Source organism: Pleurodeles waltl, chromosome 12, assembly GCF_031143425.1.
Source record: "Pleurodeles waltl isolate 20211129_DDA chromosome 12, aPleWal1.hap1.20221129, whole genome shotgun sequence".
In the NCBI taxonomy this organism is placed as follows: Eukaryota; Metazoa; Chordata; class Amphibia; order Caudata; family Salamandridae; genus Pleurodeles; species Pleurodeles waltl.
Genome location: NC_090451.1, coordinates 203632114 through 203658163, shown reverse-complemented (window position 1 = coordinate 203658163; position 26050 = coordinate 203632114). Strand labels below are relative to the sequence as shown.

Genomic DNA, 26050 nt, shown 5'->3' with positions numbered 1-26050 from the left:
CTTATTGCCACCCTTCCTGCATCACGATCATTTCATAGACACCATTGTTTTAATTTCTTTGCTTTTCTAAAAATGTGTGCCAACTCTTTTTTGTGTGTTAGTTCCAATGCTGGTGAAATTCGGATTCTGGCTTCACATGTTGCACTTTTCCTGTACCTTTTTTCTTTATTTTAAAGAAATGTCTGCGCTGGTGTGCAGCGTTTTGACATTTCCATTCTGCGCTTTCTCTGTCTTAAATGTACTTTTACCAATGTAAACATGCAGATGCTGCTCAGAAGCTAATAAGTTACTTGCAGACCAGAACTTCAAGTGCAAAGGAACAAAATATGAAAAATAATTACACATTGGAATAGCAAGGCTCTGGCCTGTTGGCACTGTGTGAAAGCATTTGTTTCACCGTCTGGAAATTAATGGCTTCTTCTCACTCCTTGCATCTACGATGCAAGAAGTTATGGTGAAGTGTTAGGGAGCCAAGAGTTGATATGGTACATACTGTGCCTCCTCCCTGATAGCCGGGATCGGGCATGTTAATCCCAGGCCCAAGAAACAAGAGCTAGACTCCAGGACGTCCCTAGAGCAGTAAGAGAGGGAAACCCTGTTCCCATCCTGGGGGATTCTGTTTACTGTCTTATGAGTGCATCTGATACAAAATATGGAGGACGTCTGGTGGAGGAAAATAGAACGTCAGCTATGAGAGAGCGAAAAAAGGAGAGTGACTTTCAAATGCCCTCCTTTGAGATGACAGTAGTGGTCTGTAGCACTGTAATGTCACTGTTGGTGAGTGGTGGTGAGGAAGTATGCACATGATAGAGTTGATCATGGGAGAAAGCTGATCATTCATCAGCAGAGCAACTACGGATTCCAAGCATGTCGTGAAGTATTCCAAGAGAGCACAAGGTGTTGCCCCTGAAGAACCAGGTTATGACAGGTAGACCTGCTAAGACGATGTGCAGAGCAAGGCAGAGACAATGACTGTCCTGAATGTTGTATCTATGAAATGTGCCTACAGAACCTCGGTTGTGCTGGAATAAAGGGTACGAAGAAGGAAGCGTGCATGTGTCACCCCTTGAAAAGTCTTGCTATGGAATTCACATGCTGAGGAAAAGTCACATTTTCCTGGAATGTGAGGTGTGTTCTCCATGAACAGGCTGGTTATGGAATGAACATGCAGTACACCATCTCAATAAACATTAAGAGCGCGTGGAGGGAGGGTGCAGGCAGAGTGCCTGCTATTCTGAATAATTGTTCATTCATTCTTGAGTGTAAATCAAGAACTACAACATATCGAAATTCAGGTTGCTAAAAGTAGCAGATGAGTACGTAGAGGCTTGTCAGAAGTTTACTAGGCCTGGGACAAAACGTCATGCCAAGCAAGCTCACATGTCAGTTTCTTGCGCCATCTAGTGATTAAGGACGTTACTTGCCTTGAATAAATAGGACAGGCTTGCACGGGAACCTAAAAACCTACTAGGCCTATGGAAAATGCCCCCTTCTGACGGGCCCGAGTGCATGCCCCCTAGTAAATCTATCTAGCAAATTTGCATGCAAGGCAATGTATGAAGTGGCTGAGAGGCACCTAGAGGAAATCACCTCGGCTGCCTTCCATGGATGCTTCAGCTGTGAAATGTGCAGCCAGCTCAAGATTCAGGATGCTCCGAGGAAGAGGTGCAGAGTTTACCCTCCTACTCTCCATATTGCCCCCCATTCCTGAATGGTATTTCTACATCGATAGTGTGTCATTAACATAGCTCGCATGGGTAGTCCGGGTATAGTGCTGAGTGTGCAATTGTTGTCAGCCATTACTGCCTTGATTAAATCCTATTGCTCGTGTTCCATTAATTCTGCCAGTATTTGCCTATTTGCATCTTGGTAAGTGGCAGTACATCATTTAGTATTAATGCCCTCAGATCTTATTGTTTGGATTATCTTGAGGGCTTCATGTGGGAGTGATGTTTTCATCTTTGTGCTGTAGTGGCTGCTTAATTCGTTTGTTTTACCCCTCATATCATAAGGGTTTTGCATCTTCACTTTGAAAAAAATAACTTATCAAAAATAACTTCTTTTTCGTGGATACCTACACTTGTGTGTAATGTGATCAAATAGATTGCTTCCCTTTCTGTGTGTGGCAATTGGTATGTGTATAATATCTTAGGCTGGCTCTGTTTGTATCGCAATTTAAAAGGGAAAGGCTGTGAAGCGGAGGCTGGCAGGGGAGAAGGTGGAGCTCACTGATCCGGAGGGCTGGGCCAAGACCAGGGACAGCCTGGCAGAGGAGAGCAAGGTGAGCACAGGGGGGAGTGGAGAGCACTGATCCTCGTCTGGTCTATATTGGGTCCCAGTCTTGAGTAATTCATCTCTGGACTGAAGTAATGTGTTCCACCAGAAGACAGAGCCACTTATCCAACCACAAAAGCAAATTAATGTGGCAAAATATTATTTTCCCCTGGTGCTAGCTTCCCCATCAAGGCGCATGGCTGATGACAGACAGGGCGCGAGAGACACACATCCCACCACACACCACAACACACATATCCACACCCCCACTCAAACCTCACTGCCCTACGAACATGACTTACTAAGCCTATCCCTGGCATGCTACTGGCCCTACCCATCGTTTATAATTCCTTTACAAGCCAAAAACATTACACTCCCACACCCATCTGTGAAAAAAAACCTCCAAGACACCACGATTTCTAAATAACAAGCAGTTGGAAGAGGAAAATATGACAATTCAGCAGACACGGTAATTGAGATTCCCACATGAGACTGCATGTCGTCAGACACCCTATGCCAGTCCTGAGTGTTCATTTAAAACCCAAAGTCATTCAAGAATCTTGTTACACCTCAAATGAAGAAGCTGTAGTGAAACTCTAGATCACTGGTAGAAGGAACAATACAGAATGTACACTGACTCATCTTGTAACCTTGATAAAGTTACAGCCTTGTACCAGACAAAGCAGTCAATGGCTGGCTTCATATCCTGCTGCACATCCGACTATTTCAAGAAGCCTTTCTTCCCACAGAAGAAGCTAAGCTGACTAAATATTTTCGTTTTCCTTGAGTTCTACCATCTATTTTCCATTATGAATTTGGTTCCGGTCAGTCCTAGTCTTTGAAGTCACCTGCAATGGACATGGCCAAATGTTCCGCTCAAGAGCCCACCTTTTTCCAAAGTCTGTAACATACAACCCTTGTTACCTCCTTCTATGTGACATGGTCGCTCTGTACCATAAGAACAATATTTAGTGTACATTGGCAGGAGCCTATGCATTCCATGTAGACAGCTTGAAGGATGCTCTCATGCAGATATACGTGACATTCAGATATAAAGTGACATTCAAAGGTGAAACAGTATTGGTTCTTTCTGCATTTGCTTAATTACATTGTTTTGTCTGTGATGTTTTAACTGGTCCCGGGTAGTACTAATCATGCTTTGCAGTTGAGCTTTACTCTGACACGTTTGTCGTTTTTTTCATTGATCTTGCCTTTAACTTTTAATTCTCTTTTGCCCTTTGTTCCTTGCTTTTGCTTCGATTTCTTTTTTTGTTCACTGTTGTCGCTATATACGTCTTTGTCACTGTAAGCTTGGCCACTTTCATTTTCAGTTTTGCATTCGTAATGCTGTTAGGTTCACCTGCTCTGAATGCGTGGTAGTGATGTTAGGACATGGTGCATCACCCTTGCACCCCTCGCCCCTCCAGCCCATCACTCCAATTGACATTCAATGACTGGATCATTTTGTTCTTCGGTTTGCTTCAGCACCCCGCGGTTGACAGCTGAACACTGTTTCACCTCTGAAGAGGGTCGAGTCATTTTCTGTGCTTTTCCTCCACAGTCTGTTCTCGTCACTGATGCCTGTCTTTAAAGGGCAAGGATGCTGTACGAGTCCTGGTGTTGACTCAACCAAGGCCTGTGTTTGCCCTTTCATTCGGATGCACCCACCAAATCTAGTCTCTCGTCCATCTGCCCACCCATCCACTTTAGGCCAGTAACCTTTACATAGCACAGAGGTCTTTGTAACCAGTGGTACCTGCTCTCTTCCACTGGAAGAGAGTCCTTCAGTGCACAACGTTTCATGACCAAGATGCCTCAACCCTGTGTGTTTCTTGATGTGGACACCCAACAGCGTAATCTTTTCAAATTCTCATGCACTGAGACGTATTTCGGTTTCTGTAGAGAATGTCATAAATACAAGTTAAAAAATTCAAAAGTTCATGGATTCAACTTTAATAATATTTATGGTTTTAAATAGAAGTATGAAATTTGAAACCCTAGGGCCTTTCATACCTGTGGAATGCCCTTCATTAGTGGGTATGATGATACACATGAAACATATGCTGTGATGAACATACATTTATAGTTAACCTAGCTTGTTTATAGACACATCAATACATAGCATGCCTTATCAGTGCATAACGTTTGTGTAGCAATGTAAAAAAACAGACCTTATAAAATCATATCGCACTTAGGCAACACAAGGACGGCAAACATTGGCCAGACAACATTACCAAAGCACAGTGTCATGCATGGGTGTGTGTAGTACCATTCAGAGTACTGGATGGACACATAAGAAGCAGGTCCGGGCTGACCTGATTCTCAGTCATCAGTGTGTCCAAAATGCGTTTTGTTTCTCTGTCGAATACTGTGGTACATATTGAATGTATACATTGAACCACTAATGGATTGCATTTATGTGGATAATGCGACATGAGGATTGTAGTAAAGCATTTAGAGGGCAAGTGTGAGGTGTGACCATGGTCAGCGATGTGTGGTTGTCCTAAGAGGTGACTCAAAATGTGAAGGCGGAAAACAGAAAATCAGATAACTCCTACTTGATGTATTTAATCCAAAGCATCAAAACAGCGCAGGTGGCGCCAGCTCATCAACATTCTATTAGGCCCCATATTCCACTGTGCCTTCCATTAAATGAGTAAACCAGTCCTCTCTCTATTGCTGTCGGTGCGCGGAGAGCCAGTGTGATGCACCAGTATTGAACTACCTGCATTGTTACTGGGCCGTTTAATGGAAGGCACAATGTAGCGCATATTAGAAACGCTGATGATCCAACACAAAACAAGGAGTCTACATTGAGAAACAAAGAGGTTTAAGGCATCTTGGCCATGAGAGGTTGTGCACCCATGAACTCTTCCAGTGGAAAGACAGTATTTATAAATTATTTTGTGTAGCTGAGGCCAGAGGAGACTCTTTGGTAACACAGCAAAAAGTATCTTTGTCAGGATAATCGATTTGCTCAAAAGGGAGTGCAACTAAAAAGTATGCACAGTTTCCCCCTCTCTAACTCGTACCTGATTGAGGGTGTAAGACCGATCTTTAGCAACACAATATTTCATTGTTGTGTAGTATTTGTCTAAAATTGTTGTAGAATTGAGAAATCTTTTGCTAGGTCAGGGATGGTACCAAAGTAAGGGGTCAGTGCCTAGTTGTGTAAAGATTCGCATCTCCCAAGCATTTGTGGTATCACTCTGTATAAGAGGGTCCATCTCTTCCCGGGTGATTTCTTCATTCGCAAGGACGAAAGCCATGCATCCTGCACCTGTAGTGCCAATTTCTAGGTACCCCTTTTGACCATGGGCTGTAACAACCCCCTGGTTACAATCCTTTAAAAACGAGTGCAAGGTAAAGATGTAAAGCCCAGTCGTACGGAAAAATCATTGAACTGCTTTTGAGCTTGAAAAGGTAACGTTGTTTGGGGAACTCTGCACCTTCCTCAGCCCCACATCCCTACATCCCTGTCCCCAAAATCACCTTAAACCCAACATTAGAGCAAAGCTCAAAAGATTCCGTTTCATCTTCTCTCAATTGCTGCGATTAGGAATGAATGGAGAAAGGACGAGAAATGCTGCTGTAAATGTTGCAGAATCTATGGGGCCAGGTCAGAATAAACAGCACACGATTCTGCACTGGCCCTCGGTTAATGAATGAACAAGACTTTGCTTCGCCCAGGCTTCAGGTGTTTGGTCGTGTGGTTGTCATGGCAATTAACCAAGCTCTTGCCAGATGGATTGAATGGACTCATGTGAACCTGGTGTGTTATCCGCTTAGTTTTCTTGATTTTGCAGTACAACAAATACAAAGAGCCCGTCTAGCACACTAAAGTTAGTGAAATGATTAAATAGTTTAAGTAAGGTAGTTTAATAGTCTAAAACCTGGGTTGCATGACATGAACGTTTGTAAATATGGCAAGTCACAGTAGACCTATTGTCTTCTCCACTATTGTGATCATGCACACAAGGTGGGACTACCTTATCCCAGTAAAGAATGCACTTTCAGATTGCAGCTTATTTATCTGAAGCCACAGGATTGTGCCGCCTAGATAAAGTCCAGTCTGGGGAAAAGGGTATCTACTGTGGCTGTCCAAGTCATCACGATTCAGTATGACAATAAAGTTTTGGAATTTAACACACTCCAAGACACTTGGTTGTTTTTCATCTCTGAGGACTATTTTCAGAAGTAACAGGTTGAATTATTTACTGGGTGCAGTCTAAGTTCACGCACACAGGTTGTGTGTATTCTGTCATATAGACAGGGTTGGGTCCTTTGGTATCTGGAACTATAGTGTATGCACCAGTCTAGCACTGGAGTACGGATATGGAGTGCAGGACTAGCTACTGTTGTAAATAATTTGTTTTTAAAGACTTGCTTTGTATCTGCAGACTCCTCTTTTATTAGTATTTCTGTAACTGATGGGGACTGAGGTAGGAAGCATAATTCTTAGAGTGGAAGTGGTGATTGGATGTAGTGCACTTCGAACTGGCTTAATATTTTGTTTTTTACTTGAGCGGTGCTGTGGAAAAAACATATCTTGCCCAGTTAATAGCATTTCTTGCAATGTCATGGCGGCTAGACTTCTGGTTGAAACCGTATCTGAGGGCTACTTGGTATCTCTTTAAAGCTTGTGGAAATCCTTAAAAAAAAGACAATCCCTTTTTCCAATGAAGCGGTCAGATGCCTCAGTGGTGGTCTTTCACATACAGTATGGTGAATAGCTCCTTTTGTATTCCCATATAAGTCAAGATGCTGGGCTTTCTTTTCTAAACACAGTGCTTCTGTGGCAGAGGGGATCCTACAGAAGCTAGAAATCTGAGTAACGCTAATGTTTTTTATTGGCTGTCCATGCAATGCTTGGACGTCTTCCAGATTCTCTGCTCCCTTCAGATGGGGAGATACCGTTTAAGACAGACTTTCCAGTTCATCTGTTGGACACTGGTATTGCTGATTGTTTAAATGCTGAACGGGACATTGTGTGCAAAGCATGCATGCCTACGCTGTACTATGTAAGAGAGGTTCAATTCAATCACTGTCCAGGAAGATGCAAGGCCTACATTGTACATTCAGTGCACTGTTGGCACCAGCTCCACTAGAGAAACTCACTCGGAGTGGCAAATATCATACAATTATCTCCATGAGACCATACCGGTGGTTGCTCCTGCCATTCTCTTCTCTTGTTTTCTGCATCCTAATTTTCAAACACCTTGAAAATGGAACATAGCCCCCCCCCCCCACCCCCAAGAGCAAGATCAAGTGCTTGACAGTGCAATACCTCTTTACTCTTATTCCTTCATCTTCCTCCTTTCCTTCTTTCTTCGTTCTCATTGTTATAGCCATTGCCTCTTTTGGCCTTGCTGTTGCCTCCATTGCTACGGGGCTATTATTCTTGCTTCAAACTCATTGTTCATTATATATTATCCATTTGTTTTATTAATTGCTTTTATTTGCTTGTTTGTGAGTTCGTTGGTTTATTCATCCTACTAAGTTTCTTCCTCCCTGTCTTTGGTTTGTCACCTTTGCTTTTCATAGTTTTTTACCCTTATCGCTTGCATTCTGTTTTGTTCTTGTTTCTGTTTCCTTGTGCTTTTTTTCTTGACAATTTTATGTTCAGCTTTTGTTTTTTGCCTCTGCTTAATTTACTTTTCTCCATCTCATAGGTGGCTGCTTTTTTCTGTCTTTTTTTGTCTTTCCTTTCTAAGATTACAGCTCTTGTCTCAATCAAGTTTTTTTTTTTTTTTTGTTCTTTCTTTGTTCTCATCTGTTTCCATCATAGTTATTCATTTGACTCATACTCTTGCCTGTACCATATTGATTTTTTCTTGTATCTTGCCTCTTTCGCATTGGTATTGCTTATGTCTTCATTGTGTTAGTCTATGGTGTTGCATCTGTCACCTCGCCTTTTTTTCGCTGGCCTCCTTTTAATGTTGTTTCCTCTTCCTCAGTGATTTTGTTTTTGCTGTTGCTTCTGGCTTATTGGTTTATGCGCCTGCCTCTGACGTGATATTTTTTTGTTCTTGCATATGTTTTACTGTTTGGTGTCTTGGCCGTTGCTCTTGTCTCCTTCTTATTGATTTATGCCATATGTGCGCCACATTTGGCATGATTTCTGTCCTTGTGAAACTAGGTTAAAGACCCCTGGTTTGTATACTTCCATTTACCCCATGTTTTTGCCACTGTTAACTTGTTTATCTTTTTCTGGTCTTGTTTTGCTGTTGCCCAATAATGTTCTTTTTAGGGTCCATCCTGCAAGTGCATGCGCTAGCGTCTCGCTTGTGAGACTCTTGTGTACAGTAAAGGGCCTGTAGCCCACCTGTCACTCACCATTTGTTGGTTTGCGTGGCACTCTTCTTTACAGCCTTGTAATTTGTCAAGGCATGCCTGGCATCATTTCTGTTCCTCTGTGTGGAGCAGGGACGAAGCACTAATTGAGTCAACTTAATTAGTGCCAGTCCATTGTTCCCGATAGGATCAAGGTACTATTTTGTTCTTTTTAACTTCTAGTGTCCTGGAAACACAAGGCTTGTGACTGGCAAAAATGTGCCCAGCAGGACAAACAAAATTGCAGCGTTTTGTTTTTTAAAGCTAACTTTCTTTTATTTTGCCAAGTCATCTTTTCTCACTTTCCACTCATGTTTTCTTTTGTTTTTGCTCGTCGTGGGTGCTCTCTTCAGAAGATGACAATTAACTTGTTTGAAATATTGAAAGGAACAGTGTTTCTTTATTATGTGTAATCTCTGATATGATGCTTTAACCAATAATTGTGCAATACACCCCAATCCAACTCACTTTATCCTGGAACAATCCACCCCCAATCCAATCCACTCTAAACCAGCCCACTTCAATCCTCCCAACCCACCTCAATCTAATCTGCCCCACTCCAATCCAAAACAATCTGCCCCAATCCTAAACAATCTGCCCCACTGAAATCTGCTGCACTGCAATCCAAAACAATCTACCCACTCCAATCCAAAACAATCTGCCCTACTCCACTTAGCCCCAATCCAAGACAATCTACCCCACTTCAATCCAAAAAAACCTGCCCCACTCCAACCCATTTTATTCCAAAACAACCCGCTGCACTACACCATGCTGCACTACAATCCCAAACAACCCACTCCAGTAGAAAACAATCTGCCCCACTACAATCCGCCTCACCACACCCCAATCAAACCCACTCCATCCCAATTCACCACACTCCAATTCACCCCATTACAATCCAGTCAACCCCACACAAATCCAATCCACCCCATCCCAGTCCCGTCCAATCTATCCCACTGCAATCCAGTACACCTCATCCCAATCCACCACACCCCAATCCACTCCAGTCCAATTCACCCCACTCCAGTCTGTTCCACCCTACTTCAGTCCAAAACAACCTGCCCTACTCCAATCCATTTCAATCTGCCCCACTTTATTCCAGAACAACCTGTTGTACTCCAACCTGCCCCACTACAATCCCAAACAACCCACTTCAATGCAGAACAACCTACCCCACTCCAGTCCAATCAAACCCACTCCATCCCAATTCACCCAACTCCAATTCACCACAATCCAGCCGAACACAACCCAGTCAACCCCACACAAATCCAATCCACCCCACTCCAATCTACAACACCCCAATCCACTTAAGCCCACCATACTCTAATCCAACCCACCCCACCCGAATCATCCCACCCACTCGTCATCCCACCCCAATCCAACCCAACCCACCCACTATAATCCAATCCACCCCACTCCAATCAAATTCACCACTACCCAATCCACCCCCTCCAATCCACCTCACTCCAGTACACTTTAATCAACCCCACTCAGTCCACATTAATCCACTCTATTCCAGTTGAATCCACCCCACTCCAAACCACCTTAATCTACCCCACTTCAATCCAGTACACCCATCTCCAATCTATCCACCCACTCCAGTTCAATCCACCCCACCATATCCCATCCACAGCCCTCAATCAGGTACACCTCACTCAACTCCAATCCAAAACACCCCACTCCAGTCCATCATACTCCAGTCCACCCCACCTCTATGCAATCTACCCCAGTCCAATCCACCCCTCCCCAATCCACTCCACCCCACACTACCCCAATCCACCACACTTCATCACAGTTTAGTCCACCACACTCCACTCCATCCAGCCTACCCCACTCCAATTCACCCCACTCCAATACAATCCACTCCAATTCACCCCCTCCAATACAATCCACTCCAATCCACCCCTCTACAATCCAGCCCAATGCACCCCACCCAGGTTCAGTCCACCAACTCCACTCTAGTCAATCCACCCCACCACACTGCAACCAACCCACCTCAATGCACTCCCCCACTCCACTCTACCCCAATCCATTCCACCCCACCTCAATCCAATTAAATTCACCCAACCACACACCAGTCCAGACCACCCACTCACTCCAATCCACCACACTCTACTCCAGCCCACCCACTCTATCCTAATCTACCTCACTCCACTCCGATACACCCCACTCCAGTCCATCCCACTCTAATCCATGCCACTGCAATCCACTTCACCACACGCCAATCCAATCCACCTCACCTCAATGCAATCCACCCCTGTCCAATCCATCCCAGTCCAGTCCCGTCCACCCCACCCTACCCCATTTCAATCCACTCCACCCCACACTACCCCAATCTGCCACACCCTATCCCAGTTCGACCCACCACACTTCAATCCATCCAGCCTACTCCACTCCAGTATATCCACCCCACTACAATCCAACCCAATCCACCCCACTCCACCTCAGTTCAGTCCGCCACTACAGTCCAGTCCATCCCCCTCCGCAATCCACCCCCTCACTCCAATCCACCACACTCTACTCCAGTCCACCCACTCTATCCCAACCCACCCCAATTCAATCCAGCCCACCCCAGACCATTCCACCTCACTCCACTCCAAATTACTCCACTCAAATCTACCCCACTCCAATCTTATCCACCCCACTCCAGTCCAATCTAATTCACCCCAGTCCAGTCTAACCCACTGTAGCCCACTCCACTCCATTCCACCTCACCCCAATCCAATCCATACCAACGCTATCACTCCAATCCAAACCACCCACCCACCCAATCCAATCCTCTCTACTCGAATCCACCACAATCCCATCCACCTCTCCCCATTTTAGTCCACCCACTCCAGTCCATCTACCCCACCACACTGCAACCGACCCCACCTCCATGCACTCCACCCCACCCCAATCCAATTCACCCAACCCTACACCAGTCCAATTCACCCACTCACTCCAATCCATCACACTCTATTCCAGTCTACCTACTCTATCCTAATCCACCACACTCCACTCCAATCCGATACACCCCACTCCAGTCCATCCCACTCTAGTCTATGCCACTGCAGTCCAATTCACCACACGCTAATCAAATTCACCTCACCTCAATGCAATCCATCCCAGTCCAATCCCGTCCACCCCACCCTACCCCATTTCAATCCACTCCACCCCACTCTACCCCAGTCCACCCCACACTACCCAATCCAATCCACCACACCCCATCCCAGTTCAACCCACCAACCTTCAATCCATCCAGCCTACCCCACTCCAATATAGCCACCCCACTACAATCCAGCCCAATCCACCCCACCTCAGTTCAGTCCGCCACTTCAGTCCAATCCACCCACTCACTCCAATCCACCACACTCAACTCCAGTCCACCCACTCTATCCCAATCCAGCCCACCCCAGTCCAATCCAGCCCACCCCATTCCATTCCACCTCACTCCACTCCAGTCCACCCCACTCCAGTCCAATCTAATTCACCCAAGTCCAGTCTAATCCACCGTAGCCCACTCCACTCCATTCCACCCCACCCCAATCCAATCCAACGCTATAACTCCAAACCACCCACCCAATCCTCTCTACTCAAATCCACCACAATCCCATCCACCTCTTCCCATTACAGTCCACCCACTAGTCAAATCCACCCCACACCAATCAACCCCTCTACTTCAGTCCACTCCAACCCACTCATCCCTATTCCACCCCACACACTGCCACTGAACCCTACTCCCCTCAACTGTATGACAATCTAATCCTCCTACTCCACTCTACAACATTCAAACAAATCCACTCTACTCGCTCACTCCATTCTGACATTCCACACCACTAACTTTTAGCTATGCTGAACAGGGACCACACTGGTGTACAACATGCCAAAACATATTTCAAAAGCCAAAAGCTCTTGTATAGGCGAGACCTACTGGCTTTGCCAATGTTTGTTTGTTTGTATTTCTTACTTTTCTGGTTTGTCCTTTTGCACGTACCTTTTCGATTTTGCTCTTGGTATTTACTCCTGCCTCTGCTGGCTTGTTTGTGGGTCTTTGTGTTGCATTTTGTGTTCTTGCCTAAGATTTCTTGTTTTTTTCCTCTTGGATGGCTTTCTTCAAACTTTTAATATTGACTAAGTTTTTTTGTTCATCCTTATACTGAAATTGTTTTTTCTTTTGCCTCTTACTTGTTGTCGTTTGTCTTTGTCTCTGTCTATTCTGTGTCTTTTTGATCTATGTCCCTATCCCTGCTTTGCCATTTTTTTTTCCTTTTGCCTCTATCTCATTTTGTTACCTCTTTCCTCGAACCTCTTGGTTACTGTGATTGCCTTTGGTTGATTGGCTTTTGGTCTAGCGACTATTCCTTCTCAAGCTAGTATTTTTACCGGTATGTGTTTCTTTTAGTTTTTACATCCACTTGTTTCCATATTTTCAAATCGCCCCTGTTTCCTAGTTTTTTTTATGATGACTTCTTGTTTTCCTTGTTAAGCAGTTTGATGATAGTTTGTTTTTTTAGAGTAAAAGTTCAATTTCTGTGTGATGGTACCTTATTTGCATGAATTGTTTAGGTTTTTTAGGACATTTTATTGCCTCAGAAATAATGCCTTCCTCTCTCTAACATTCATTGTTCTATATCCCAATTTCCTTGTGTTTCTGCAGCCAATGCTGCCAACTGCTGGAGGATCAGACACAGAAACTAGTTCCGTTCCAGTGACAAAATTCTCTCACCAGCAAGATGAGGGTAAGTGCAGTTAGTGGGGTGTGAGGGAGAGGTTAGCAGATGAGGTGGAGAGGTTATAAAGGTGGGTGTTTTAAACAACATATTTCCTATGGATTGGAAAAAGTAAGCTTTGGTGGACTTGGAGGGCAGATTTTTAAAGCAATTTGTTTCCATTTGATGGGCCTCTTTCAAAGACTGTAATGATTTTAATTTGTCCTTATACAAATGTTTATAGAGATAAAATAGCTTGATAAACGTAAATAGATTTATAAATAAATAGAAATACATTCAAAGGCACTTCTTCACTAGATTGGAAGTACAAGACAAACGTATATCAGAGACTACAGGACTGACTTCGAATAGGGTGGTATTAAGAAATCCTCATATTTTTGGAACAAAATGCTATTCTGAAGGAGAATCCCACCATTGCAGTTTCCCCAACCTCTGGAACAGTGTACTGGACAAACAGTGCTTGAAATGGAAAAAAAAAAGTGCTGGTACTCTGTGCCAGAGTACCTGCTTGTTTCTGAGAAGTGCCGGTACTCTCCAATTAAAAGTATTACGTTTTTCCTGAGATGTGCCGGTACTCACCCTCTCAAAATAAAAAAGTGCCGGTACTCAGTACCGGACAGTACCGGCCCATTTAAAGCACTGTGGACAAACCTCCACCTCTGAAACCTCGTTCTTTCACCAATTTCTGTTTTTTTCTCGGGCTCTGGGGCAAAGTCTGAGGTTGATAAATAGGTCCTGGTCCCCAATAAATGAGTGCATCGACCCAGCACCTGCAATCAGTCAGCAGCACCACAGTCAATAACGCAGCAACTATGACCCGGACAGACCACACCTTAATCAGTTTCAGCATATCCATCTTGCTCCACCTCAGGCTTGTTACCGCCGAAACCACCCACCACAGCTGCAAAAGTATCACAGAAGAGGAGTTGTGTTCCATCCTCCCAGAGGCCCGGCGTGAGCACACAGGACTGATATAAGGTGCTGTGACTTGTGCAACTGCACCTGGCGCTGAGCTGGGGCGGTGGGGGCACTCTGTTTACAAATAACTTACAGATTTGAAAGTACCTGTTGCAGAGTTCCTTGTCACCCCCCCCCCCCCATAGTTTTCAGGCAGCCACAAAGATGTCAAGATAATTGGTGATTAATGTTCCTGCTGGAGAAAGATCATAGTTTTGTCAAGTGGCAGTTTTGACTGCTCAATTAGCGCAGAGGGTTGATATGCCTGCTGCAAAGAACGTCCACAAGGCTGTACACAGATCTGTATTTTTTCTGGGTATCTCAGTAGGTTACTGCTTTTGCCACAGAGATTTTTTGTTACTTGCAGTTCATAAGTTATTTATATTATATAACAGTGACCTATTGTAGGAAAGTGCCTCTTCTGACATGGTTACACCCCACTTGTTGCCTGGTTTCTGGTACAACTTAGACTGAAAGTGCAATGGATCCCTGCTAAACAGGTCCACAGTGCCAGGTCTCTTTCTCCCAAAACTGCAGTCATTTTTCCAATTGGCAAACCCTTTAGTTGTCACTGTAAGTCCCTAGTAAATGGTACCCTTGGTACCTAGGGCATGGGGCACTAAAGATTGTGCTACCCTCAGAGACCCTTTCACCAAGTGCACACAGAGCCGACATTATAGACTGCATGTCTTGGTGCAGAGATAAAATAGATAACATGACATAGCACACACCCTGTATGCTATGTCCCCTAACACTGCATGCAATATATGTATGTCACCCCTCTGGCAGACCTTACTACCCTAAGGCAGAGTGCAGTATATTACATGTGTGGTCACAGCTCCATGAGCAGCTATGCCCCTGTTATGTCTTTGTTAATTCTCAGACATAGCAAGTGACCAGAGAAGCCATTTTAAGCACATGTGCTGGACACTGGTTATTACGAGTTCTCCAGCTACATGACAGCTTTACTGAAGATAGAGATGTTGGGTATCAACCATCTCGTATTAATAAATCCTCCATGAATCCAGTGATGAATTTATTAATACATGCACTGAGAGTGCAACTTAGAAGTGCCACCCCCAAAAAAAACACCAACTCCTAGCATTTTCACCGACTGGTACAAACCAGTGCAGCCACCTTAGACAGTGTTCTGGTCCCCTGAGGTGAAAGCCAACACTCTTGAGGGCTCAGAACAAAGGCTTGCTCTGGGTGGAGGTGATAACACCACCTCGTCCAGGAAGGATGGACATTCCAGAGCGAGGAGCTACAAAGGCCTTGCCACCTTTGAAATGCGACCCAGACCTCTCCAAATGGTAGAGAAGGCCAACCCCCAGTTCCTGACCTCACTTTTGCTAGCAGGACTGGCAGGAAAAGTAGGCAGATTAGGAGTAGTGCCCACTTAATACCAGTCCCACCCCTAAGGTGGATGAGCTGAAGTGGACCCTATCTTTCAAATTCCTCCATCTTTTGTGGAAGGAATTAAGCCAATAGGGTTATGGAAGGGGAAGAGCTCATAAGAAGGGTCTAGTCCCTCTAAAGGTGAGTAGCCCATTTGCTACCACCAGGCACCCCTGCAGCGCCCCTAAGTGCAGTATTTAGGTGGCACCCCTGAACCCTAAAACTCAGATTCCTGACCACCTAAGAAAAGCTGGACACTACAGCATCACACCAGCAGAGAAGACTGCAAACCCCCACTGACTTGGCCCCAACCTCACCGGCCTGTCTGCAGCCCTAGCCGAAAGATGACCTGTCCTGCAGCCCAGCGACCACCAAAGCCTTAGGAGGACTGTCTGTATTCAATAAAGGTCAAGATTTCCAGAGAACAGCGGAGCTATTTAAGAAGAAACCAACTTTAAAGAAAAATAACTCTGCCCTGAAGAACAGCAAAACCACATCCGGACCCTCCTCTGTACCTGACACCAAATGGCTTGAGTGGGAGTGGCCCACTGGTCCTGTGAAGGTTCCTGAGTGATTCTGAGCCCGAGACCACTGTGGGTTGACCCCTACCGGACTCTGCCTTGAAGCCTGCAGCCTCAGTTCAAAGACTCTCCCTGACAGCAACCACCTGGCAAGCTGTTTTCTGACGTCAAAGGACACCCCTACATCCAGAGCCCTTGGACCTTGAGGAGCTGGAACGTTGGTGTCTTTGAGTCCTTTAACATCAGAACTCGCCTGGACAGGTGTGGATTTACTTCGTCCAGCCCCCTGACCTGAGCCTTCAGCCTATTTGGCAAACCAGTCTCCCCTACTGGTTAGAATTGGGTGCTAGGTGTCGTTTTGGCCATCCCCATGCAGCTGAGGGTGTATGTTTGGTGCTGCCTTGTGGCCCCCCTTGTGCTTACCTTAACTCCAGGAGATCAATCCCGGACACTGCTTTGCTCACCTATGAGCAGCACATCTTCGTTCGCCCCATTAAGATTGGGCACCCAATGCTGTGTTGGCACTCTTCACCCAACCACCTCCTTGCCGCTGAGGTTGTAAGTTTGATGCTGCCTTGTGGCCCCTTGTGCTTAGCTCAACCCCAGGAGATCAACCGCTGGCACCTCTTTACTCACCTGTGAGCAGTGCGTCTTCATTCACCCCCAGTCTCCATTGGTTAACACTGAGCATCCGATCCTGAATTTGACCTCTGCATCTGACAGCCCCTGTGGGTGCACTCTTGGTACTGATTTGTACCTTGCCTGGTGTTGATCTGAAATCCCGAATTCTGGATTTGTAAGTCGAGTACTTACAAAAACTGCATTCCTATTTCCTCCCACAGGTTAACATTGAAGACTGAAAATTGCACTGTCGATTTTTGAAACTCAACAGTATTTTTTTATTTTTATAAACCTGCTCATATTATAATGAAGTTCTTTGGATCAAAGTATATATAAAAGCAAATGTTATTTTTCTAAGTTACTGTTGGATTTAGTCATTGAGTGTGTCTCATGTATTGCCTCTGTGAGTACAACAAATGTTTGACACAAATCCCTGATAAGCCTAACTGCTCACCCACACTACCACAGATAGAGCATTAGACCTATCTACTGTTGCCTCAGCAAACCAACTGGGGATGCACTGGACGCTCTGCACAGAGTACTTCTTTTTAGTACACTATATAGAGAGCCAGCTTCTTAAACCTATGAACTGTCATCAGAGTGGTATGTCATGAAGAAGAAAGATGAGGGGGGCACCAAAGAAGATTGTTGCGCTGGGCACCACTAGCGCGGACTCTGGCCTTGTGAGCTCACCAGCTTCTTTCTGAAAGCATCAATATTCTCAATAGTTGGATCACCACATGTGGCATCTGACTGCTCTCAAGTGGGACCAATCGCAAGAGCCCAACCATAGTCCAACTGGTACACAGAGGACCGCGGGCTGATAAAATGCAGTTGCAAGCAGAAAGCAAGTCAAGACTTCGCAGATAAAGATATTGTCAAATCAGCTCTAAGAAGCTACTACCAACAGAACACGAAGAGCACAGCTCATGCAGATTGCGTCAAGGACAGCACTAACAGCAGTAATGAAATCTTCGTTGTCAGAGATTTCACAACGCCTCCTTCAACTTCAAGGCAGCATCAGCCCCTCACAAGATCTTTGCAACAAGCTCTTTTGTTATGTTCTTCTGTAACAAACTCACCTCCATATACAGCAACTTCAGCTCACAACTGAACCCACTGACCATTGCAGCTTAATTTCCCATCATGGCAGATGAATAAACCCTGAGCTTGTGGTTTGTTGTCACCACCATTGAAATCACTGCTGCCCTGAACAACATTGAAATCACTGCTGCCCTGAACAACATTGAAATCACTGCTGCCCTGAACAACATTGAAATCACTGCTGCCCTGAACAACATTGAAATCACTGCTGCCCTGAACAACATTGAAATCACTGCTGCCAAGAAGAACATCCACTTGATGACTCCTTCTGACCCCACAACGCCTTCACCAAAGGATTCCTACTCATCCAGGAAACACTAACTCCCATCCTTAACTCCTTCATCTACTCAGCCACATTCGTGGAAACATCCCAAAGTCGTGCCCCTGCTCAAGAACCCATCCGCTGACCCAGCAGTGCTTTCCAAATACATACCCATCTTCCTCCTTTCATACTTGGCAAAGTTCTTCAGAGAAACTAATTAACTGACACCTGCTCATCAACATCGTGCAGTCTGGATTGTGGCAACAATCACAGTACAGAAACAGCACTCATCCTCGCCACAAACATCTGGATGATTCTTGACAAAGGAGACATGGCTGCCCTCATTCTTCTGGACCTCTCGGCTGCATTTGACATGGTCTCCTGACCAATTCTGATCAGGTGCTTCCATGAGATTGGTATTCAAGAACTCTGTCCACTGAATTTGCTGCTCCTTAACGGATAGAACTCAAGCTGTCAGCCTGACACCTTACTCTTTGGAAGCCAGCATACTCATCTGTAGAGTGCCTCAAGGTTCTTCGCTTAGCCCCACCCTCTTCAAGCATACATAATCTTTCTAGGCAACGTCATCCATGTCCTCAACATCCTCTCTTACACCGAGATAATACAACTCATACTCTCCCTCTTGGGCAAGACCCCCAACACAAGAAACAAGTTCACCGCCTGCAGGACCGAAGTTGCTACCTGGATAACTGACAACTGTCTGAAACTCTACAGTGACAAGATAAAAGTAATGATATTCAGCAAGAACACTTCATCATGGGATTCCAACTGGTGGCCAGGTGACCTCAGACGCACACCAAGAGCCCAAGCCAGCAACCTCAGAATAATCCTCAACAGCAAATTAGACATGACTGCACAAATCAACGCCATTGCTGCACCCTTGTTCTACACCCTGAAGATGCTGAGGAAGATCTTCAATTGCTCCCAAGAAACACTGGAATGACTGTCACCCACACCCTGGTTACCAGAAAGTTGGACTTAGGGAACATACTCCGGGATCACAAAGCAACACACTAGAAGATTACAAACCGTCCAGAACTTAGCAGCCAGACTCATTCTTAACCTCCCACACAGAACTCAAATCACACCACACCAAGCTCCACTGGCTCCTGATACGCAAATGTGCTCAATTCAAACTCCTCATGCACACATTCAAGACACTACACAACTCAGGTCTCACTTATCTGAACAGTTGCATCTTCTTCCACCTAGACACCTGCGCTCCGCAGGCTCCTGCTCACACACATCCTACGCATACACAGAGCTAGACTGGGAGATGGGTGCTTTCTTACAACGCTCCTAAATTGTGGAAGAGTCTCCCATTCCACATCCGAGCATCCTCCTCTCTTGAATTATGGAAGAAGCTGAAGACATGACTTTTCCATTGACCAACCTACCATAGACAGGGCTAGGTACACCTGCTCTTCACCAGGACACTCTTGCAGGTGATAATGCACTTTCAAATACACATAACAAGGTTTGCAAGAGCAGCAAATTAAGACCAATTGTAGCATTTACTGGGCACAAAATACTGCCCAAGTACCACGAGGTTGGTTCATAAGACTACAAATCATAGGGGGGTCACAAACAAAGCTACCTCAGGAATATTAATTAGCTGGGGCATAAAATGTGACTCACTGTGATCAGAAGCAAAAAGCACAGATGTTGGACGGAATGCTGAACAATGCAAACAGTCACCCCCTGTCACAAAGATCTGAGTTTAATCCATCTCTTTTTTAGTCTACCACGCCACCCCAGTTTGGACTCAGCTATATGCAAATTAGTCTTTCCCTGCTCCAGATGGGAACAGTCCAGCCCGAACTGCCTGGCCAGGTCCTTCCTGGACCGGAAACAAGCATATGCATTTTGAGCCTTCCCTACAACACTAAAGAAACAACTGCTCCATGAAAAAATAAATAAAGAAGAATTGCTTCTGTACATAATGTATGTGTGATCTGTGTGCTTTTGAGATGTAAAATAGTCCCTCATGCATTGCAATCCAGGCATGTAATATGAGGTATTTGTACACTAAACAGCCAATTCCAGTTGATAGGATTGAAATACTCCTCTTGGTGTAGCCAGAGCCTACTGTATGTATATTTTTAAGAATTGCTAAAGATAGGTCCTTGTAGACAGCTGACTCTTCACCCATAGCTAGTAAACACATTCAGTCAGCTTCGTCCTCCAACTAGTGTCTGGCTACAGGCAGGTTAATACAGGGTGATCATGTTGTGCTGAATAACCATTCTTCCCCAGTACTTAGACGCCGCCTTAGCTGTTTCAGTAGACTTTTGTTTTCCCCAAAAAACAAAAAAACAAACATAAGGTGCACTCCGACCTGATTCACGTATTGATATGGTCTTTGGGTTTTTGAATGGGAAGTACCTGTATATATGTTTTAGAAAGTTAGTAAGATCCTTATCTGCAAACAGATGAAAATAATAATAATAATTATGATTACTGAGTTTTAGGATTTTATTTTTATAACGGAATACAGATTGATTGAGTTTTATCACACTTCTATGAATTGTTTTCGTTTGTAATGATTTTAATTGATCATGCATGTGAAATACAATGTGAATGTTAATTGAACACATACATAGCATATACCTAGAGGCGTTTTTGGTCTGTGGGCGTCACCCACTGGTCTGGTCAATTGCATTGGCATTTTGCGTTCACCCACCATAGCGTACGCCACAGGGCACCAAGACGTTGCTCACATCAGCTGAACTTAGTTATGTTCTATTCAGTGACAAAGCTGATCCAAAGTGTACTGTTTATATGATATTTTATATTCACGTTTAATGGAGGTTAGTTATTTTACCTGCACTTCGAGCGCGTAGTTGCAAAGCGCGTAGTTGCAAAGCGCGTAGTTGCTGTCAGTGTTTCAGTGACATTATAACATTGTAGCTGCATGCACTACGAGTGCTTAGGAAAATCGGGATTTTTGGACTTCTCTTATTCACAAACATTAATGATAGTAAAATCCATAGAGCAACTGAAAGCCTTTTAAATTACGAGGCATAACTAGTAAAACAGACACTAGGCTTATTGTTTTAAATGTATTTTGATTTTGGTGCAGGCATACAACGGCCACGTTAGATGGGAGCATATTTTGATAGCATGCATATGCTTGCAATAACAATGACAAAATATCATTGCATTGCCAAGGCCATAGATATCGAGTTTGCCAATGCTTGATTTGTTATAGTCCATATTTGTGTTGTTGATAGTGTTAGTGAACAAATGTATTTGTAATCGTAGAACCTTTCCCCAAACTCAGTAATGATAGTAGTGTGCCCCCTAGTGGCTCTGCACGGGTCTGCCTCGATCACAGGCGCAGTAGAAGGCCACAGACTCCCTGAGTTGCAATTTTGTAGTTGTTAATGATGCTCCCTGTTCATTTCTTGGGGTTCGGTTTCCTATTAACGCGTGCTTGAGGATTCTACTTGCTCCTGGTGGGAAAAAAACTCATTTAATCGGTGGAAAAAAAACACATTTAATCTAATTTTCACTGCGTCTTGTCTTGTGAAGTTACTAGTCCTGAGGATTAACTATTCGCGTGAGAATCTGTAGGACTAGAGTTCTAAATCCAGCCTCTTCACATATATATATATATATATATATATATATATATATATATATATATATATATAATATAGTAGTTTATCAAACGCAAATCACTTTAGTTCGCTGTGCCTCAGTTCCTTCTGTACCAAGAGAGGGCTTGGAAGAAAGCTGACAACCACTGTTAAGTAAGAACAAAAAAACACAGCTAGAGAGACCGTGTTCATGCTTTTCCCGTTCACGCGCCTCTTCAGCGCTTGGTAGTGCTGTAACAGTGGTTCACTTATTGCCGGGAATGTACTGCCCTCCAGTGGTTAGCGGTAGCACTTACTGAGAAGCAATTGCCCTTCTTAGCAGTGATATTATTTATTTGTTTCTATTTGCATGGTTTTCTAAAGTGCTGATCGGGGCACCAGTATACAGCAGGCTAAACAAGCACTGTAGGGAACATATTACAGCAAGTCAGGAAAGAGGAAACAGATGTGTAGTCCAGTCAACCGCACGTGGCACTGAAGCTTTGAAAGACCAGGTATAGGGCCGGCTTTAGGACTGGTGGCGCCCTGTGCGACAGTTTTTTTTGCCACCCCCCACCCTATGACCTCTTCCTCGGTTTCACTCACTACCACCTGGCAAATGTGCCCCTCGTCTCTCCATCGCTCCCCTTTCACATACATTCATGTGTTTTAAAGCACTTGTATCGCTGGCTTTACTAATCCACTCAGCTATCCACATAAAATATAGGGGCATATTTAAAAGCCCCTAGCGCCATTCTAACGCTACATTAGCGTCATTTTGTTAAGCTAATGTAGCGTTAGAAGGCAAAAAAGGCCGTGACATATTAACAAAGTGGCTCAATCCATGCATTGCGCCACTTTGTAACCCTTTGAGCTACATTATGCCTGCACCAGGCATAATGCATGAAAAGGTGGCATTCCCCCCATTAGGAGGGCCAAATAATCTGTCAGATTTCTTTGCATTATTTTTTTCTGCACTTTTAATGCCTGCCCGGAGCAGGCGTTAAAAGGAGGCTTCCGTTGGTTACAATGAGCCTCTGGGTGCTTTGCAGGATTAGCATCAACATTTTTTTACGCTAATCCTGCAAAGCACCTGACTAGCGTAAAAAATTCTGACGCTAGTCCCCTAACTACCGCCATAGTGTGCCATATTTTAAATACAGCGCGCACATGGTGGTGCTAGAGGGGCGCTAAGGGACACTTGAAAAGTGGTGCGGCACTGTGTGCAGAGCCACTTTTTTCAAATATGTCCCATGGGGCACATTTAAGAACCTCCTGATGCTATTCTAACGCCACATTAGTATCATTTTTTTATGCTAATGTGGCATTAGAACGCCAAAAACGCTGCCCCATATTTGCAAAGTGATGCAGTGCATGCATTGCGCCACTTTGTAACCCTTTGCGCTACATTATGCCTGCGCAAGGCATAATGTATGCAAAGAGGGCACCCCCCACTTTAGGAGGGGCCAAAAAAATGTTGCAAAGAAATCTGTCAGATTTCTTTGTCATTGTTTTCCGGCACTTTTAATGCCTGCTCTGAGCAGGCATTAAAATGAGGCTTCCATTGGTCACAGTGGGCCTCAGGTTGCTTTGCAGGACTAGCGCCTAATCCTGCACAAAGCGCTGGAGTACTGTAAACAAAAAAATATATATATTTTGACGCTAGTCCCCTAACTGCCGCCATGGTGTGCCGTATTTTAAATATGGCGCACACATGGTGGCGTTAGGGGGACGCTAAGGGGTGCTAGAAAAGTGGCACTGCACTATGTGTGCTAGTGCAGTGCCACTTTTCTTAAATATGCACCATAGTTCTGTTTTTTGCAGCAGGCATATTAACCCTCTATGCTACTTTATGATGAGTCAAAGCTGCCGCTAGGCAAATTTCCCATCTCTCTCTAGCTGGAACATTAATCACAAGAGGTATCTTGACATGTTAATTGTTTCCTGAAGGCTGGAGGCACAAGGAACTTTTCAGCAGGTTCTTTTAAATCGCAAGTTTCTGAAGTTATTTCTAAACACAGCGCCCCCCCGACGTCAGCGTCCAGTGCTGCTGCACCGCCCAAAAGCCAGCCCTGACCAGATAGACCAATATACAACGAGATCATGAGGTGACAGTGAAACATTCAGAGAGGGTCTGACGTGAGCCGGGGCATTGTCTTGGGGTTAGGCATGGGCAGGGCTGGACTGACCATAGCGGACATCGGGCGTTTGCCCTGGAGGCTGGAAGTTTGGCGGTCGGTTTTGTTACTGGGGTCCGGTTTTGCAGCAATGCTGCAATATTGGCCTCCAGTCACAAAAGCAACAGAGAGGCAGTGCTTCACACTTGCAACCACCCTCTTCTCCCCCCAGGATTGATACAACAAAATTGCCAGGGCTGCTTTGGGTTCCCAGTCTAGCCCTGAGCATGAGTGTACTGGGCTAAGGCTTTTAAGATTTACTTAGTTGAATATTTGAGGTGTGTGATATGGGAGGAGAGGCTGCTGGGGAGTAGCCATGCTGGGGCTCCAGCTGGTCTTATGTTATATGGATTTGTAGAGCATGACTAATCACTCATGAGGGTATCCAGGCACTGAGTAGGGCAACCTTGGAGGAAAGGAGGAGATCATGCCTGTTTTGTTTGAAAGAGCCATATCTCGAGGTTCCTTTGAAAGTCCATGAGGAAGGGGGAGGTTCTGATGTACTGCGGGAGATTGTTCCAGGTCTAGGCTGTGAGGTATGAGAAGGAGAATTCTCTACTTCTGGTTCTTCTTGATGGTAAGGAGGTGTGCTGTTGCCTGGGACGCAGACTGAAGGTGTCTGCTGGGTTGGTAGAAGTTGAGGCAGTGGCTGAGGTACGCTGCACCGGTGTTGTGGAGAGCTTTGTAGGCGTGGGTGAGTAGCTTGAACTTAAATCTTTCCTGGACTGGGAGCCAGTGGAGATTGTTGAGGTGTGGAGAGATGTGATTATTTTGCAGATGTTCAGGATGAGTCAGGTGGTGGCGTTCTGGGTGGTTTGGAGTTGGCGTACAACCCTGGCTGGGATTCTAAAGTAGAGGCCATTCCCACAGTCAAGTCTACTTGTGATAAGCCTTGGTGACTGTCTGGTGTTCAGTGGAATCCACTTGAAAATCTTGTATAGCATTCATAGGATGTGGAGGCATGATGAGGCTACTGCATTGATCTGTCCTCTCATGGAGAGGCTGGTGTCCAGAATGGTCCTGAGTTTCTTGGCATGGTCCAGCAGAGGTGAGTGGGGGGGCCACCAAGAGGTGTTTCAGGGGGAGTGGTTGTTGCCAAAGATAAGGACTTTGGTTTTGTATATGCTGAGCTGTAGGCAGTTGTTAGTCATCAAAGCAGTGACGTTGCTCATGCAGTTGGTGAAGTTTGCTTTAGTGGTGCTGGTTGATTCCGTAAGAGAGGGGATGAGCTGTGTCATCAGTATAGGATACTTTGTTGATGCCGTTGTTCTGCTCTACTTCAGACTGACAGGAAAACCATATAAAAGGAATGCAAAGAATGCAGCACTCTTAGTCTGAGTAATAAATTTATTAAATCACTTCCCAAGTTTCATGCACAAAGAGAATAAAATGAGCTTTTATTTCAAATGCAGCAACACATATACTTCTTAAAATAATCACAGCAGTAGGATAATGATTACTGAAACAAAGGGAATGCAAAACTTCAACAATTGATATATATATATTGTGACTGCATATTCATGCATGCACACCGCAAAGTAAAAAATGTATCACCATGGGGCTCGACAGTGACATCATCCCTTCATCTGCCAGCTTCAGGTCGCGGAACCCTCACAACTGAGACAGAGTGAATATACCAACCACATGGGATTCTGAGCAAGGTGTCCCCCCTCAGAAAGAGTTCCTTCTAGTCCCGGTTGACAAGCTCCCTCCCCTTATATACTTTACACAACCTGGAGATGAGAATTCTAGAAACCCCCTCCCATCGGGTAAGTTGTTCAAGCGCTGGCTGTACCAGGTCAGTGTTGAAAAGAACACGCTAGAGAATGGCCAACTCTCACGGTGTTTTTCCAAGACTGAGCTGGTCCCTGCTTTACCATAAACATTCTCAGTCTGGTACATCTTATCATCCTTACTCCCCCATGTTATGTGCCCATCCTTCAGTGAGAAAAAGCGAAAACATGTTGCACAAGCCGTACGCAGAAAAATACCTGCACCACCAATGCAACGGTGTGTAAAGCTAAGCTAAGCACAAAATGGAGTCAGTGGTCAAGATGGAGCTGATGCTTAAATACAAATAGCATTACAG

The 26050-nt window shown here is 44.8% G+C and overlaps 1 protein-coding gene across 4 annotated transcripts in view; it reads left to right on the top strand.

Annotated features, from left to right (window-relative positions):
- The window catches only part of PIEZO1 (piezo type mechanosensitive ion channel component 1 (Er blood group)), a 742509-nt gene that overhangs the window by 371764 nt on the left and 344695 nt on the right, over window positions 1-26050 (top strand). For 3 of the 4 annotated variants that reach the window (XM_069215848.1, XM_069215845.1, XM_069215846.1), the window contains exons 9-10: window positions 2183-2281; window positions 13247-13328. In XM_069215848.1, the coding sequence (XP_069071949.1) occupies window positions 2183-2281; window positions 13247-13328 (181 nt within the window). The remainder of the gene's footprint in view (window positions 1-2182; window positions 2282-13246; window positions 13329-26050) is intronic. The other variant, XM_069215849.1, reaches the window with a different exon arrangement.